The 14,082-nt window shown below is 50.0% G+C and overlaps 1 protein-coding gene across 29 annotated transcripts in view; it reads right to left on the reverse strand.

Annotated features, from left to right (window-relative positions):
* Positions 1-14,082, reverse strand: part of AGAP1 (ArfGAP with GTPase domain, ankyrin repeat and PH domain 1) — a 524,640-nt gene that overhangs the window by 264,891 nt on the left and 245,667 nt on the right. For all 29 annotated transcript variants that reach the window (XM_072719114.1, XM_072719112.1, XM_072719108.1 and 26 more), the window contains 2 exons: positions 6,497-6,624; positions 4,970-5,125 (listed from right to left, as the gene is read on the reverse strand). In XM_072719114.1, the coding sequence (XP_072575215.1) occupies positions 4,970-5,125; positions 6,497-6,624 (284 nt within the window). The remainder of the gene's footprint in view (positions 1-4,969; positions 5,126-6,496; positions 6,625-14,082) is intronic.

Consider the following 14,082-nt stretch of genomic DNA (forward strand, 5'->3'; position numbering starts at 1 on the left):
TAATATATATATATATATTTTTAATCCACAGGGCTCATTAATGAGATTCTTGGAATTTGATGAATTCCAAATCTCCAAACTTGAAAATGCACCCTCATTATTCTGTGTTAAGCAGAACAATTAACAAAACAAACATAAAGGAATTAGCATCTTCCTCCAGGCAGCACGTCTGACCCCACGAGTCCGTCTGCTGTCCGAGCAGGGCTCCCCGATTCCCGGGACGCAGGACGCCGGAGAACCCAACTCAGTGTCTGATCACACACTCTGACGTGAACAGCCCTGAAAGTTAGGGAGACGTCACCCCAAAATGGCAGAGAGAAATCCCCCGATGAGCCTGGGGCTCTGGCGAGGGAGGCTCAGGGTGCGGATGCTTCAGGGCAGGAGCCAGGCTGAGCTGCTGGTCAGGAGGGCCTGTCGCACCCGCCACCCAAACGGGACACCCAACCACCCCCGGACGCATGAATCTGCAGGACGACCGCCCGAGTCTTCCACCAGCTTGGGGACCACATGGCCCATGGCACGTCCTCCCGCTCGTGCTGACACCGCTCCGTGACACCCTCTCGTACAAAGCAGTGCGTGTCATGAGTGACAGTGCCAGGGGACCAGCCAGACGTGCGCAACTGGAAGCTAACAAGAGCTGACCACGCTCAACACAGAGGTCAGCGCCGAGCCCGGGGAGGGACCCCGAGCCTCACCAACACCGAATACAGAAGAAAGAGAGGTTAAAGACAGTCTCGTTATCACCTGCTCCTCTGCACAAATGTTTACCCTCCCCACGTGATGCAAGAAGCCACGGAGGGACACCCCATCAACCACCTGCCACGGGGACAGGAGCCAGGCCTACCCAGGAGCCCTCGCCACCAAGCAGAAGCCTGCTTTTCCCCCTCTGACCTACAACTAGCCTCTGACTAGGACACCCTGTGACCGGACCCGTGACCTCCTCCGCCACAGGCACTGCTCACACGGTGCTGCTCACACCCTAACCCTGCTGCCTCGTTTTCCCGGTGAGCTCCTAGGAGTCTGCACAGTGAGGCTCCTGGGTATGCCCAGCTCCATTTCATGGTATCGGCGGGCAGCCAGGGGGAGCTTTCAAAGGGATCATGGAAGTGACAGTTATTTTAAAGTCTGACAAAAGGCAGAGTAAGGCAGTGCCCGGTTACAGACACGTACTACAGTTAAGCTTAAGATGTGGATGTGGATGATAAACACCAAATTCAAGGTAATGCTGATCCTCAGGCGGGGGGGGGGGGGGGGGGGGGGCACTGTATTCAGGAGGCACACCTAGAGGGCTTGACTTTTACAGAGAGGTGTTATTTCTTAAAGTAGCAGCAGCGGCCACAGCAAAATGCAAGTGTTTGATGAGCTCCAAGGTCAGTATGTACATGTGGTTGTTTTTTTTTTATTCCTATGTATGAAAATATTTTCTAAAAAAATTAAAATTGCTATAAACCTAATAAAAATTAAAAAATAAATTTTAATCACATGTACATTTGGACAACTACAGTAAATTAACTGGCCTAAGAACCTATATTGTAAAACCAAAAATTGAATGGGCATAGCCTTTTAATATTTTTCTCAAGACAATTTCTTTCTTTCAAAGAAATCAGCAAAATAAGATTATAATGTAGTTTTTGACTAATTCCTACTGCAAATAAAATTTGCTACTACAGAAGCAACGTTAAGTTTATTCTAATTTGTGATGAGTGCACTCTGATTTTTGTCTAAAAATGTGTATATATGTAAATAAACATCTGGGACCGGGAAGCATGAGCCCAGAGTGGTACATTACAGGCCTACTTTACAAAATTTATAAGCGCAGTATTTGAAAAATGATGTGTGTACTACTTAATTAACTCTGGCCTCTTCATGACGGTCTAATAAATAAGGTGGACAGTGCCCCTTCGTCTGGGTGTTACGGTCCCAGCCTGCATGGATTTTTACTCACTAGGATTGTTCGGCATATGGCACATCTGTCCTCCTCCTAGACACTTTTAAATAAATACACATTTCCCCAATTTAAGCCAATAATTACCAACAATTGCCAGGGATGAAGAGTCTATGAATTTTACATATTTAAGAACAGGGGCAAACTGGTAATAATGAGAATTTAGTTTCTTAATTGCTACAATTTCAAAATTAATTTGCCTCTTCTCATTCCTTGGATGACACTGACATCTAGTGGAGTTCATATTTCTAAGATCTTTAGCTTAAAAATACCCACGCGTCACCATCAACATCACCACCCCACCACCGTTTTGTTCAACGTCAAACCCAATAATGACCCACATTTGGGTCCTACCCAGGATTTTACCCTTTCTCCTTAAACACCATGACGCAAACACACTGTAGTGTTTGCTTCTTTCATAACTCCAGATTTCTGTTCCCGTTAAGAACAGCTGCACAGCTGGACTCAATTTCTAAAATGGTTTACTCTCAAACTGTTTTCCAACATTTACAGAGAAAGAGAGTAAGCGGGGATAATGCACAGGTCCACAGGCCGGCTTCTGCATTATTAGACACGTTAATTAAGACATAACTAATGGGGATTTTTCAGTGACTGTAAGGATGAGTTTCTCTTGGCTCCAGCACCTGCCCCGCCCGGCCCGGACGGTTGGGGGTCCTGGCCTCTTCTCGGATGCCCACACAAGGGTACACTCACTCGCACTCGTGCACGCCCCCAATTAGCAGGAAGGGCGCCACTTATCCCTCACTCCTCTGTTCTCCTCTTGCTCCTCCTCCTTCTCCGCAGACAGCAGAGGGAAAGGAAGTATTTATTAATGGAGTTAACATTATTTTTGATTCTTCCTGCCTTAGAGTTTTCTCCTTTGTAAGTGACCTGGGTGGTTACAGTTACCAATGGACAGAGTCTGGGATAATATTTTCCGGCACATTCCAACTCCAGAGCCACCCTTTAAAGGGTGAGAATGGGGATGTGTGCAGCTCTCTTTATAAACAGTCCTATTTTTAAAGATACTTCCTGGCTTCTCACCTCTATCCTGAGAATAGAAACCAAAGCCGATGACCAGTACATGCGGCCCCCGGAAGCTGTTCTTTCTTCCCACCAGGCCCTACAGGTGTGGCACAGATGAAGAAGCCTCCCTGGTCCATGTTTGAAGCCGTCACTCCTCCCTGGTATTCGGGCATTCTGCTCACCACCAACCCTCTCTGCACCTTCAGGAACTGGCTGCCCAGGTCCATGAGTGACGAGTGAGCACAGAGCCTGTCCTGCGGGTGACACCCCCCCAGCTGAAAGGCCCTGGCCTGGATGCAGACCAGTGCTGCCAGTGTTGGGCGAGCTGGGAATTGCCGTTACTCTTGGCGTGTGAATAATTTCACAAAGCCTCTTAGGTCACGTATGAGTTCATGACCCAATCACGCATCCACCTGTGTTCAAGCTGAACACCCTCCTCCCAGTCAGTCACACGGTCCTACAACTGCTTTTGCTCAGCGCTGTCAGAGATCCCCTTCACAGCCACAACGGTGATGATGCAGAATGGAAATCCAGGCCACAGAGACCCTTCACCCCCATGGGGGAATCTTCCAGAAGCACCACTCACAGAGAATGCTGCCGTCTGGGTCTGGTATGTCTGGTCCTCACTCTGCACCCCCCAGCTCTGTGTCCCCAGCAGCAGCATCTGCCAGAACCCACGTGGCAGAGGGCACTCGGCAAAGGAGAGGGCCGGTCAGTGGCAGATCCTGGCAATTAGGACTCTCCGACGGGACAACTGCCTCGAACATGGTGGGAAAGGTGTGGGGGTCTCCTGGCTTGGCAGCCACGTACAGCAACGGGAACACCCTCTCTGAGTGAGGCAGCAGGTCAGCTGGGGCTCCCAGGCACCCCTGCAGAGCCCCCCCTCAGTTCAGGATGGGAAATCCTGACTTATCTGCTCCAAGTCAGCAGACACCAACCAAAAGAAGTCCAATGGTTTCAAACAGGGTACGATGGACATGAGGGGCCGGCGACTCCTTGCTGTATCGCTGACCTGGGCTGGGGGGATATTTAGGGGCAACCCCAGCTGTTACCCATGACGGGGCTGGCTCCCAGTTGTGACAACTCAAACGTTCTCCAGAAACTGCCAGATGTCCCCAGGGAGCAAAAGCACTGGTTTAAAAGCATATACTTCTAATGCACAGGCCTGGTACCAGGAGGGAAAACGTTTTCTGAGGTCAAACGATTCCAGTCACATGCCAGCAGTCTTGCCTGCTGCTCTGGGCTCAGCCTCAGAGCTGCCTATGACTGACTGGCGATGTCTGCTGGGTGTGAGGGCAGGGATGCGGTTGGAGTACGTTTGTCTCCTCGCTAGTGCAGGGGTTCTCTGCATCCCAATTGCCCAGGGAGATTTTAAAAACTGCACACGCCTGGGGTCCACGTACAGATTCTGAGTTCATAAACCTAAGCCCAGAAGGCTGACCTACAGGTTTAAAATGGTCTACAAATGGCTCTGAAGAAAAGTCCAAGTGGAGAGTCTCAGGTCGAAGAGCCTCTAAAAAATACTGAAGGCTCCTGGCGCCGAAGCCACTGCCCCTCACCCCCACACCCAGGGTAAATCCTCAGGTGCCCCAGCCTGAGAAGAGGGGGATCTGGGCATCGAAGGGGCTGATGCATCCCACAGGGAGGGTTAGAGGCACACGCTGGGAATTCTGGCACAGTTTTGTCATCTTGTACCCAGAGTGACAAGTCGCTTGCTAAAGACCAGGACCGTCACGAGATAATAAATACCTTCATACAACCCTTCACTCTTATCTGCACACACGTACCTGAACTCCCTGTGCCCTGAGAAATTCACACTTTACTCAGTACCCAAACCTTTGCTTCTCGTAACTCGTTAGACTTCCACAGAAATCAGTGCTACGCTCGTTAATTTAGTCTGGGTTTGAAAATAACACTAAACCATCTGGCAACTAATAGATGGATTGTGATTGAGGTTTTCTGAAATCACTTCAATTTCTTCCCAGGGAAGACACTCACGGTGAAAAGGTTGGAGCGGCGCTTGGACTGCTTCCGGACAGGTGTGGGCGTGTTGGCAGTGGGGGGGACGTCGATTCGCAGTTCCTTCTGGCTGGTGCTTGGCGTCGACGGGACGGAGGAGGAATAGTCGCTTAAGCTCCCGCCTCCATTACTGGTCTGGAACAATGAAAAACCAAGGGTTTATTAACAATGCACTCCAGGAACCTAATGTCACCACCTTTGAGGGGTCATCAGGGACAAGTCAGCAAGTCACACTGAAGAGGTGCCCGCATGACAGGTCGGATAGTCTCTCTGCCTTGGCTAGTTGAAACACTGGACTCATTCTAGAAGATACCAATCATCTCGTTTAGTTGTTTTTTTCTAAGAAAAGTCACTTGAGGAAAAGAGGTCTCTGTCATTCGATTTAGTAATTGGCGGGAGTTAAACTGTCATTCTGTTCAGTTTCCTCTGAAAGATGAAGGGGTTGGCTGAACTAAATGAGCTCTACGGCTCCTTCATGGCTCTAGATCAGATGCGGAAGGAGCCCTGATTAGCTCAATAGAACCCAACGCACGCTCTGAAAACCTGAAAACTTTGGGAGACATTTAAAGATTCCCAGAACATGAAAGACTCCTCCAGTGGAAACATCCACATCCTTGACTCTACCTTCATAGGCTCCCACACTGTAAAAGCAATCACTACAGACTCCCCCGAGGAAAACAAAAGCAACCCTACCAAACCCTCTCGCCTTTGAAAAAGTCCAATATTGGGCAGCCCCGGTGGCTCAGCGGTTTAGCGTCGCCTTCAGCTCAGGGTGTGACCCTGGAGATCCGGGATCGAGTCCTGCATCGGGCTCCCGGCATGGAGCCTGCTTCTCCCTCTGCATGCATCTCTACCTCTCTCTCTCTCTCTCTCTCTCTCTCTCTGTATCTCCCATGAGTGAATAAATAAAATCTTAAAAAAAAATAAAATAAAAAAGGTCCAATATAACATTAGCCTACCCAAGAAACGCTAACTGAAAACAGCACAGGCAAAACCCAAGTCAATGGTTTCCTTGGCAGGCTCTGGGTTTGGTTCTCCAAAGTGACAATTATTCTGTTTGCTTCCAAGTAAATAATTTGCCAGAATGTTACTCTGGAAAAATGTAAACTAAGGGAGGTGGTAATTATAATTGAGACTGCTACCAAATTTAAGCATATAGGGGGATTAGCTGCTCACAACCGTTCAACCCATGAGCAGACCAGAACCAGGGCGGACGCAGGGTAATTGCAATCACCAGCAAAGGCAGCAGTGCACACCTCGAGTCTCTGCCCAAGCCAGCATGCCTCATAACACAGGCAGCATGAAGACGGAAACGCTGAAAAATGATTCCCATAAAATCCACTTGGCCACAGCAGTTTCTCAAGGAAATGTGAAGTCAATTATGAACATGCTGTTATTTATAAAGTTGAAAAGGAAAAAAAAAAAAGATCCACCTCAGAAGCGGCTTCGAGCACCCTTGGGACCGGCACGCTCCCTGGTTCTGATGTGCCCTGCCGCCCCACGTACCTGGCTTATGTGCACGGCGGACACCTGTGCGGAACAGACGGACGAGTGGCTGGGGGAGTTGGGCAGCGACTTGCAGGGCCCTATGGACAGCTGCTGCTTCTTCCTCGTGGCCACGATCTTCTGGGCAACTAGTGGGCAGGAGACAGAAGGGATCAACGTGAGGCTGGTCTCCAAATACAGGGCACGTGGCAGAGACTGGTACCTGTCCCCACCGTCCACCATACTCCCTCTCTCCGCAGTAACAGAGCTCCTGATGCTGGGCTGGGCACGGGACCATGATAAACATGGCATTGCCCAGAGCCTCCTCCACTTTGTCCCTCCGCATCCCCAGCTAAGCGCGGCCATACAGGCAAGTGCTGGCCGGCGGGATGACCGCCGAGGGGTCATGCGGCAGCTCCGAGGAATCTTCCCTGAGAGGGCTGCCCTTGGCCCCTTTTGTCCTTCTGTCTTTTCCTTCCTGCTGAAGATGCACAAGTGCGAGCTGTCGCCTCTGCAGCCATGCTGGGGCCAGGGGCCAACGCGTGGTGGGACACAAGACAGAGGGAGCTGGCCCTCTGGCTCTACCAACGGCCTCAGAAGCCTGCTCGGAATGCCTCAGAAGCCTTGAACACCAAACCAAACAAAAACACACACCTGTCCTGTTCAAATTATTCTAACGTTGTCATTTTCTTTTTTTTCCCCAGTCACTTGCAGCAAGAATAACCCTAAATAAGACAGGGTAATTTCACTAAACCGCCCCTCCCCACTTGGAAATTAAAAATCTTTTTTTTTTTTTTTTTTTTTTTTTTGCACAGCCTCAGGAATTCCTCTTAACTTTATAAGCTACTGCACAGAATTATATGCAAGGACATGTAATTATATCAAAGACCTTATTTAAATACATTACTACGCACATTGGAAGTTTATCTTAATCAATACAAATCTAAATTCAACCAGCCATAACTTCTCTTGGCAAATAGGCTCGCTGATAAAGCATGCGGGCTTTAATTGGAAAGGAAGTCCACGATAAGAAAACTCTTCCCACACCAATAGGTGTCACTGCAGAATAACTACAGCTTTTGTTTGAATAGATGTGTGTCTTTGGGGACCGGCTGTAATGAAGTTCAATGGTGCTCAATCCTCGTCTTGGCCCCGAGAGCCGCTATTTTTAAAGACACCCGTGCAAAGGAGCACATAGATCGCCGTCCCCGGCGATAGGCTGTAACACTGAAGCAGCACGCGCGGCGTCCACAGTTTCTTTTCCAAATGAACAAAATTTTAATAGGGAACTGGTGTGTCCGCAGCTTATGGCTTTCCTATAAATGAATGATCGTGTAAATATGATGAAGCGAAAACGCAAGATGTAAAAAATGGCTCTCAGAGATGAAACAGCAGCTTCATTAGTTACATCCCGCCTCCAACGGGCCTCTTATCCCGAAAGGATGATATCAATTAATTTATCTTCCCGCAGTGTATTGATCACAAGCTTCATCAGCTAATCATGTTTAAATTACAGAGGAATATCGCAGCATTCTGTCATTTCAGAACCATTGGCGTATCGATCCGGGGTCTTTGAAGACGTATATTAGAACATTTTAAAAATCATTATGTGAACTCAAGAAATAAAATCTAAGCTCAGATTCCAACAGCCGCAAAACAGGTGCCAGGCAGGCAGAGTGAAATACAAAGACCAAAAGTCACGGTTGTTGGGATGATTGCTAACGTATTTTTTTTTTTTAAAGATTTTATTTATTTATGCATCAGCATCACAGAAAGAGAGAGAGGCAGACACACAGGCAGAGGGAGAAGCAGGCTCCGTGCAGGGAACCCGACGTGGAACTTGATCCCAGGACTCCAGGATCATGCCCTGGGCTGAAGGCGGCGCTAAACCACTGAGCCACCCACCCGGGCTGCCCACATACTTCTTTTTTTAAGGGGAGCAGGCAGAAAGAGGTTTTTGATGATCAACCCAGATGCATTTTGGTTTCACTCTGGCCTCTGATTTGCAATTCTGCCAGATGACTATGAACTCTTGCATCTTCAAGCTTGCAGAGAGGACACGGAGCCAGAATGGAACAGGGCTAGGCTCTTGGAGAGCTTTACAGACATTTTCCATAGATGTTTTCTATGCTAAGGCAAGATTTGAGAAACTTTCTAAGGCAAGTCAAATGTGTTATGAAATCTTCATTTTATGAAAATCCAAATACAAATGAGCATTCCACCTCTCCTGGCTGGAGGTTGGTGGGAGTGAGCTCATGACCCAAGAGAATGTAAGGCTTCTCCCTGAGTGACAGCTATACAAAGCATGAGCCCCACATTAAGTACTAAAATTGTTTAATTGTTCCACCCCATTAATTCCATAAACTGAAGTGAGAACTTCTAAGACCCGTAGCATCTTGTTTTCACTAGAACTTTTATTCATGTTTGTTCTATTTTCCCATTCCCCCATAATTTTTAAGTCTTCCTACCTCAATGAACAAATGGCAAAAGGAAATGAATTACAAATATTTAGTTTTAATATATATAGCCTGCTGGGCTCCACACTGGACATGGAGTCTGCTTAAGATTCTCTCCCTCTCCCTCTGCTCCTCCTCCTTGCATTCTCTAATAAATTCAACAAATAAATAAATAAATCTTAAAAAAACAGACTGCTTTAGAGCCATAGGACGACCCCTATAGTAGGGATAACTTAATGATGAGCAATGAAAGCATGAGACTCAAGAATAAAAATGGGAGGGTGGGGGAGGAGGAGGCAAAGTGACCATCTTATAAGGAATGGCCATCCTATCCTCCCCGCCATAGTGAAAAACCAAACCTATCCTACGGTTAACTGCTGCTGTTGTTACTTGCCAAATGCCCCAAAGAGGTGACCTGAAGGGTGACGTCTGTGTGTGCCTCACTTTGATACTTTCCAAGATGAATTGTTCAGGTGTGCAAAAGCCAGCATGACCATTGCCTGCTAACATAGTGTCATGGTCCATCATCCCTAGGATGACCTTGCTAAAAAGGCAGAGTGATCTCACAGGAGTCAGCCCCAGGGTGGCTAGGATGGATGGATGGATGGATGGATGGATGGATGGATGGATGGATAAATGGATGGATGGATGGATGGATGGATAAATGGTTGGATGGATGGATGGATGGATGGATAAATGGATGGATGGATGGATGGATGGATGGGTGGGTGGGTGGATGGATAGATGGATGGATGGATGGGTCTCCCTCCTCCAGAACAACTCACAGGCAATGGAACGCTAGAGGGAGGCACTGCTTTCCTAAACCGTAATCACTAACTACTCATGATATTACAACACTGAAATGTTAACGGACCTAAAATACGAATATTACCCTCAGATTATAGTGGCTGGACAACTGCTATCGAGTCTTTGTCTACACTTGCTCATTCAACAAATGAAAAATATGTTTTAAATAAATACATGGATGTGAATGGATGAATTAAGACACACACAATCACGAGCTGAGAATCTGGAATCTATCACTGGGAGGTGCTGTTTTCTTAGTTTCAGAGACATGAGCTACACCTAAGTCCTGAACGGTGTCATCACCATATAGTCAAATGTTTGTTTTACCCAACACTGCTGACCAATTTTATTAGCCTCCTAATACTTCAGTACTGATGCTCTGTGTTGTTTTAAGTCACTTCCTCCACAATTTGGAAATTTTATTTGGTTGAGCATCTGGCTCTTTTCCCTTTTTTAAGATTTTATTTATTTATTCATGAGAGAGACAGAGAGAGATGCAGAGAGACAGGCAGAGGGAGAAGCAGGCTCCACGCAGGGAGCCCGATGCAGGACTTGATCCCAGGACCTCAGGATCACGCCCTGGGCAGAAGGCAGATGCTCAACCACTGAGCCACCCAGGCATCCCTGGAAATTTTATTTGGATAACATAAAAGATATACCTATGATCAGGGCATAAGGGGCGTCTGGGGGTTGGTAGTGGCCCCTACCTGATGTGAGTGATGACTTGGGAAATTTTTTTTAAACCACACTCTTAATTATACTTTCATATACATATTTCCATTCTTCAATTAAGAAAGAAGTTTACTCAAGTACTTAGGCAACACGTGAGTTACACATTTACTTTCTCCACCAATTAAAAATTTCCTATTGGAGAGATGATTGATAAATGGCACCGTTTAAACAGTGATAAAAAGAAGATTGATAGTTCCAAGTAAGACTCCATTAAACTGGCATGATACCCAATTTCTGCTTTGGCTTTTTTTTTTTTAAATCATTCGCACCAAACCAGGAAAAGAACAGCGTGTGGTCACAGCGGGAGTCGGGAGTCAGGCCTGCCTCTCACCCGCGCCGTCTCCGCCTGGTCACTGAGGCTGACGTCTGGACAGTGGGCCGGGCGGTCCCATCCACTAGGTCACCCGGTGTCACGGTTGAGGCAGAGAGGGCGGGGGGGCTGGTGGCAGCAGCGGGGTAGGGGTGCGGTGGGTGTGGCCCAGCCGTGGTGGCAACAACGCCGCGTGGCCACGGGACAGGCCTGCCCGCCAGCATCCCCAGCAGATTTGGCGTCTTCCGCTCTGTACCCGCCCGGTCCCCATGACCCTCGCGTCTTACTTGGATCACAGGGAAGGGCAGTGCGGTGCCTGCCCCCGGGACGCTCGGCCGACGCTGGTTCAGTCGAGCAGTTGGCCGTCGTCCATCTCCCGTCAGCCGTCGCCCAGCAGGGGACCCCCAGGCCTGCTCCTCTGGTCCGACCACCGCACCGTGGCCTCCACCTCCTCCCCTCGCACAGCCGGCCACGGCCACGGCCACGGCACGGACTGGAGGCCACCATCCTACTGGACTTCCAGGCAGCATGTGGTGTGGCTGACGGTTCCCTCCTTGCCGGGCGCGTTTCCAGACTCGCACTGCGCCTCCTCGGCTGCCACCTCTGCTCCTCAGCCTCCTTCGCTGGCCGGCTCTCCACGTGTGGGTGCTTCCAGGCTGCCTCAGCCCCCCTCTAGCTCCGTGCCCTCCACCTGGAGTGTCCCCCACCTCAACACCGATGGCCCCCGAATCTGCAGGACAGCCTTGCTCGGGAGGCCTCTTGCATTCTAGAACCGCGTATCCCATGACCAACTCCACTTCTCCCCTGGGACGTACTTCGAAGTCCATACGGCCCAAGCTGAGCCTCGCCCTTCTGCACCGAACCCCCAAACCCGGGATGGAGGGAGGGGACACGACACATCACTGATTCTCGCACCGGAGCCTCACGTTCTTCTTCACTGCCACTGCCCTGGTCCGAGACCTCGTTCTCCACGGCCGGTTCCTGGAACGGCCTCCGAGGCGGCCCCCAAGCGCCCCGCCGCCCTGAAGGCCGTCGTGCCGGGGCGCTGTCCTGCTCACACTTCAGCTCCCGGCAGGCGGACCTTACAGCTGAAGCTCCTCGGCGGAATGCACTGTCCACGCGTGCCATTTCCTTCCACAGACTCCCTCTGCCCGCACGCTGCTGGCCTCTTCTCAGGCCCCCCCGCAAAGGCGCCGGACCCCGCTGGGAGGGGGACTTAGGTCCGGCAACGAGCTTCCCTTCTGAACCCCCCAGTGCGGGGGCCTGTGCGCTGGGGCTCAGCGGGGAGCACGGGGCTCCCGCGCTGCCTGGAACCCGGTGGGCGACACGGTCTGACTCTGGCTTCCACAGAAGGAAGTCCGGGGAAGCCTCATCTGCCAGCACAGCTTGACCAATAAAGAGTAATGATTTGACCTGCGAGGGGCCTGGGTCTCTGGTCTTATTTCTTAATCGGTTCGGAAGCCCAAGGAGGACGGGATCCCTTCCAGACCCAACGCTGCTGCCTCCCCAGCCTCACAGCCAAGCCACACGGAGGTCACCAGGCGCCGTGGCTCTGAAGCCCAGAGCACAAGCTGTCACCACCATCCAGAGCATACCCCCCTCCACTTCCTACCCCTTCTCAGAAGCCACACTTGGGGCCCCATCTCCCCTCAGCATCCAGACCTTCAGCAGAGGCCCTGCACCCCAATACCCTCAGGTGCCAGTACGGCTACTTTGGGAGTCTCCCCACGCCAAGCTGGGGCTCCGCTGCATGTGCAGGAGCAGGTAAGCACACACGCACGCACACGTGCTCACACCCGGTGAGGACTGTGCGGTGCCGAAGGGCTCTACTTTCCACCCCTGGATCCCTCGCCTGGCCGACAGGAATCACTCAGTATACGACCGTGTAATAAATTCCCCAAACCAGATGTGTGACGCTTCACGGCAGGTCTGGCCTCTCGCTCTCTCACTTGCAGAAAGATCCCGGGGGCCAGGGGCTCCCTTTGAGCTGCCTCTTGCATGGCACAGCCTGGCTTCTGCAACATCCTAAATTAAGCCTTTTTGTTTCATTAATGATTATGACATTTTTGGCATAGTCCAATAAACGTCAGTAAATTTAATCAGCGAAATATCTCCTCTGGTTTAAATGATTTGCTTGAATTAATCAATTAACAAGAACTTTTGAAGTGGTACCTGTGAGCCAGCAGAGACAGGGACAGAAGCAGGGGGAGAGGAGGGACGGACGACCCGGTGTGTCACCTCAACGAGCTCCCACCCCAGGAGCTCCGACGTTTCCATCAGAGGTCACCAGGCCACTGACCTAATGGCTCCAAGGCTCCTGTGGGCTGCGTCTTCCCCACTCCCTGTCACTCGTGATTCGCTCAGACGCCCTACACGGGTCCTGAGCGTCCAGGCTCCGAGGCGGCCTGCCCCTTCACCTCGCCCCACCCCAACTCACCGCAAGCTGCAAGGGATGTAACGAGCCGACTGACTTTGCAGTGTTTCGCTATTCAACGTCCTACGTTATTACACCCTCTATGATGTCAACTTCCGCTACCTTAGTGCCACCGTATACACAGCACAGGCTCTAGCCCCAAGCACTGAGGCTGCATTGGGGAGCAGAGGGTCGCAGGGAGCGGGAGGAGCCAAGGTGGCACTGCCACAGCCCGTGGATCTGATGGACACAGAAGAGCCACACGGAGATGCCAAGTGGAACGTGTGCAAATTGGACCAGAGGTGAGGAGGACGATTCTTCACCTGCTGGGGAGAGAGCTGAGTGCTGGACGCTGAAGCCCGTAATGGGCGGAAGGATGGAGACAAATGGATGGAAAGCCCAGCCTGCGTGAGCAATGTAAGACGGCAATTTAAGCAGGAATAAATCCAATAAGAATAGGATTTAAAATGTTTACAACAGACACACTTGTAAAAAAAAAAAAAAGAACTAAAAACAAAAAACAAAAGACCACACAATCAATTAGCATGAGAGTCTAACTTTACTCCACGGGAGTATTTTAAAAGCACAGATGGAGGATGAGGTCCCGGCATGCGTCACGTCGTCTCCGGAGCTGCCACCCGAAGGTAAGGTCCGGGGCACCTCTCCCTGGAAGGCTCTTCAACCAGAACCCCAGGGAGGACTCCCATAAATAACGCACGCCACCAGGGACTGTAAATCTTCCAGTAACAAATAAAAGATCCTCTAATGTCTCAACTCAGTTTTAAATTACAGCTCAGTGATCATTAAACTATCTTATTAATTAAGAAGAAATTAATTACCAAATTACCAAATTATAGTTCTGAATTTGTGACTTCGTTAGGAATGAAAA

This window comes from Vulpes vulpes, chromosome 9, assembly GCF_048418805.1.
Source record: "Vulpes vulpes isolate BD-2025 chromosome 9, VulVul3, whole genome shotgun sequence".
NCBI classification, from domain to species: Eukaryota; Metazoa; Chordata; class Mammalia; order Carnivora; family Canidae; genus Vulpes; species Vulpes vulpes.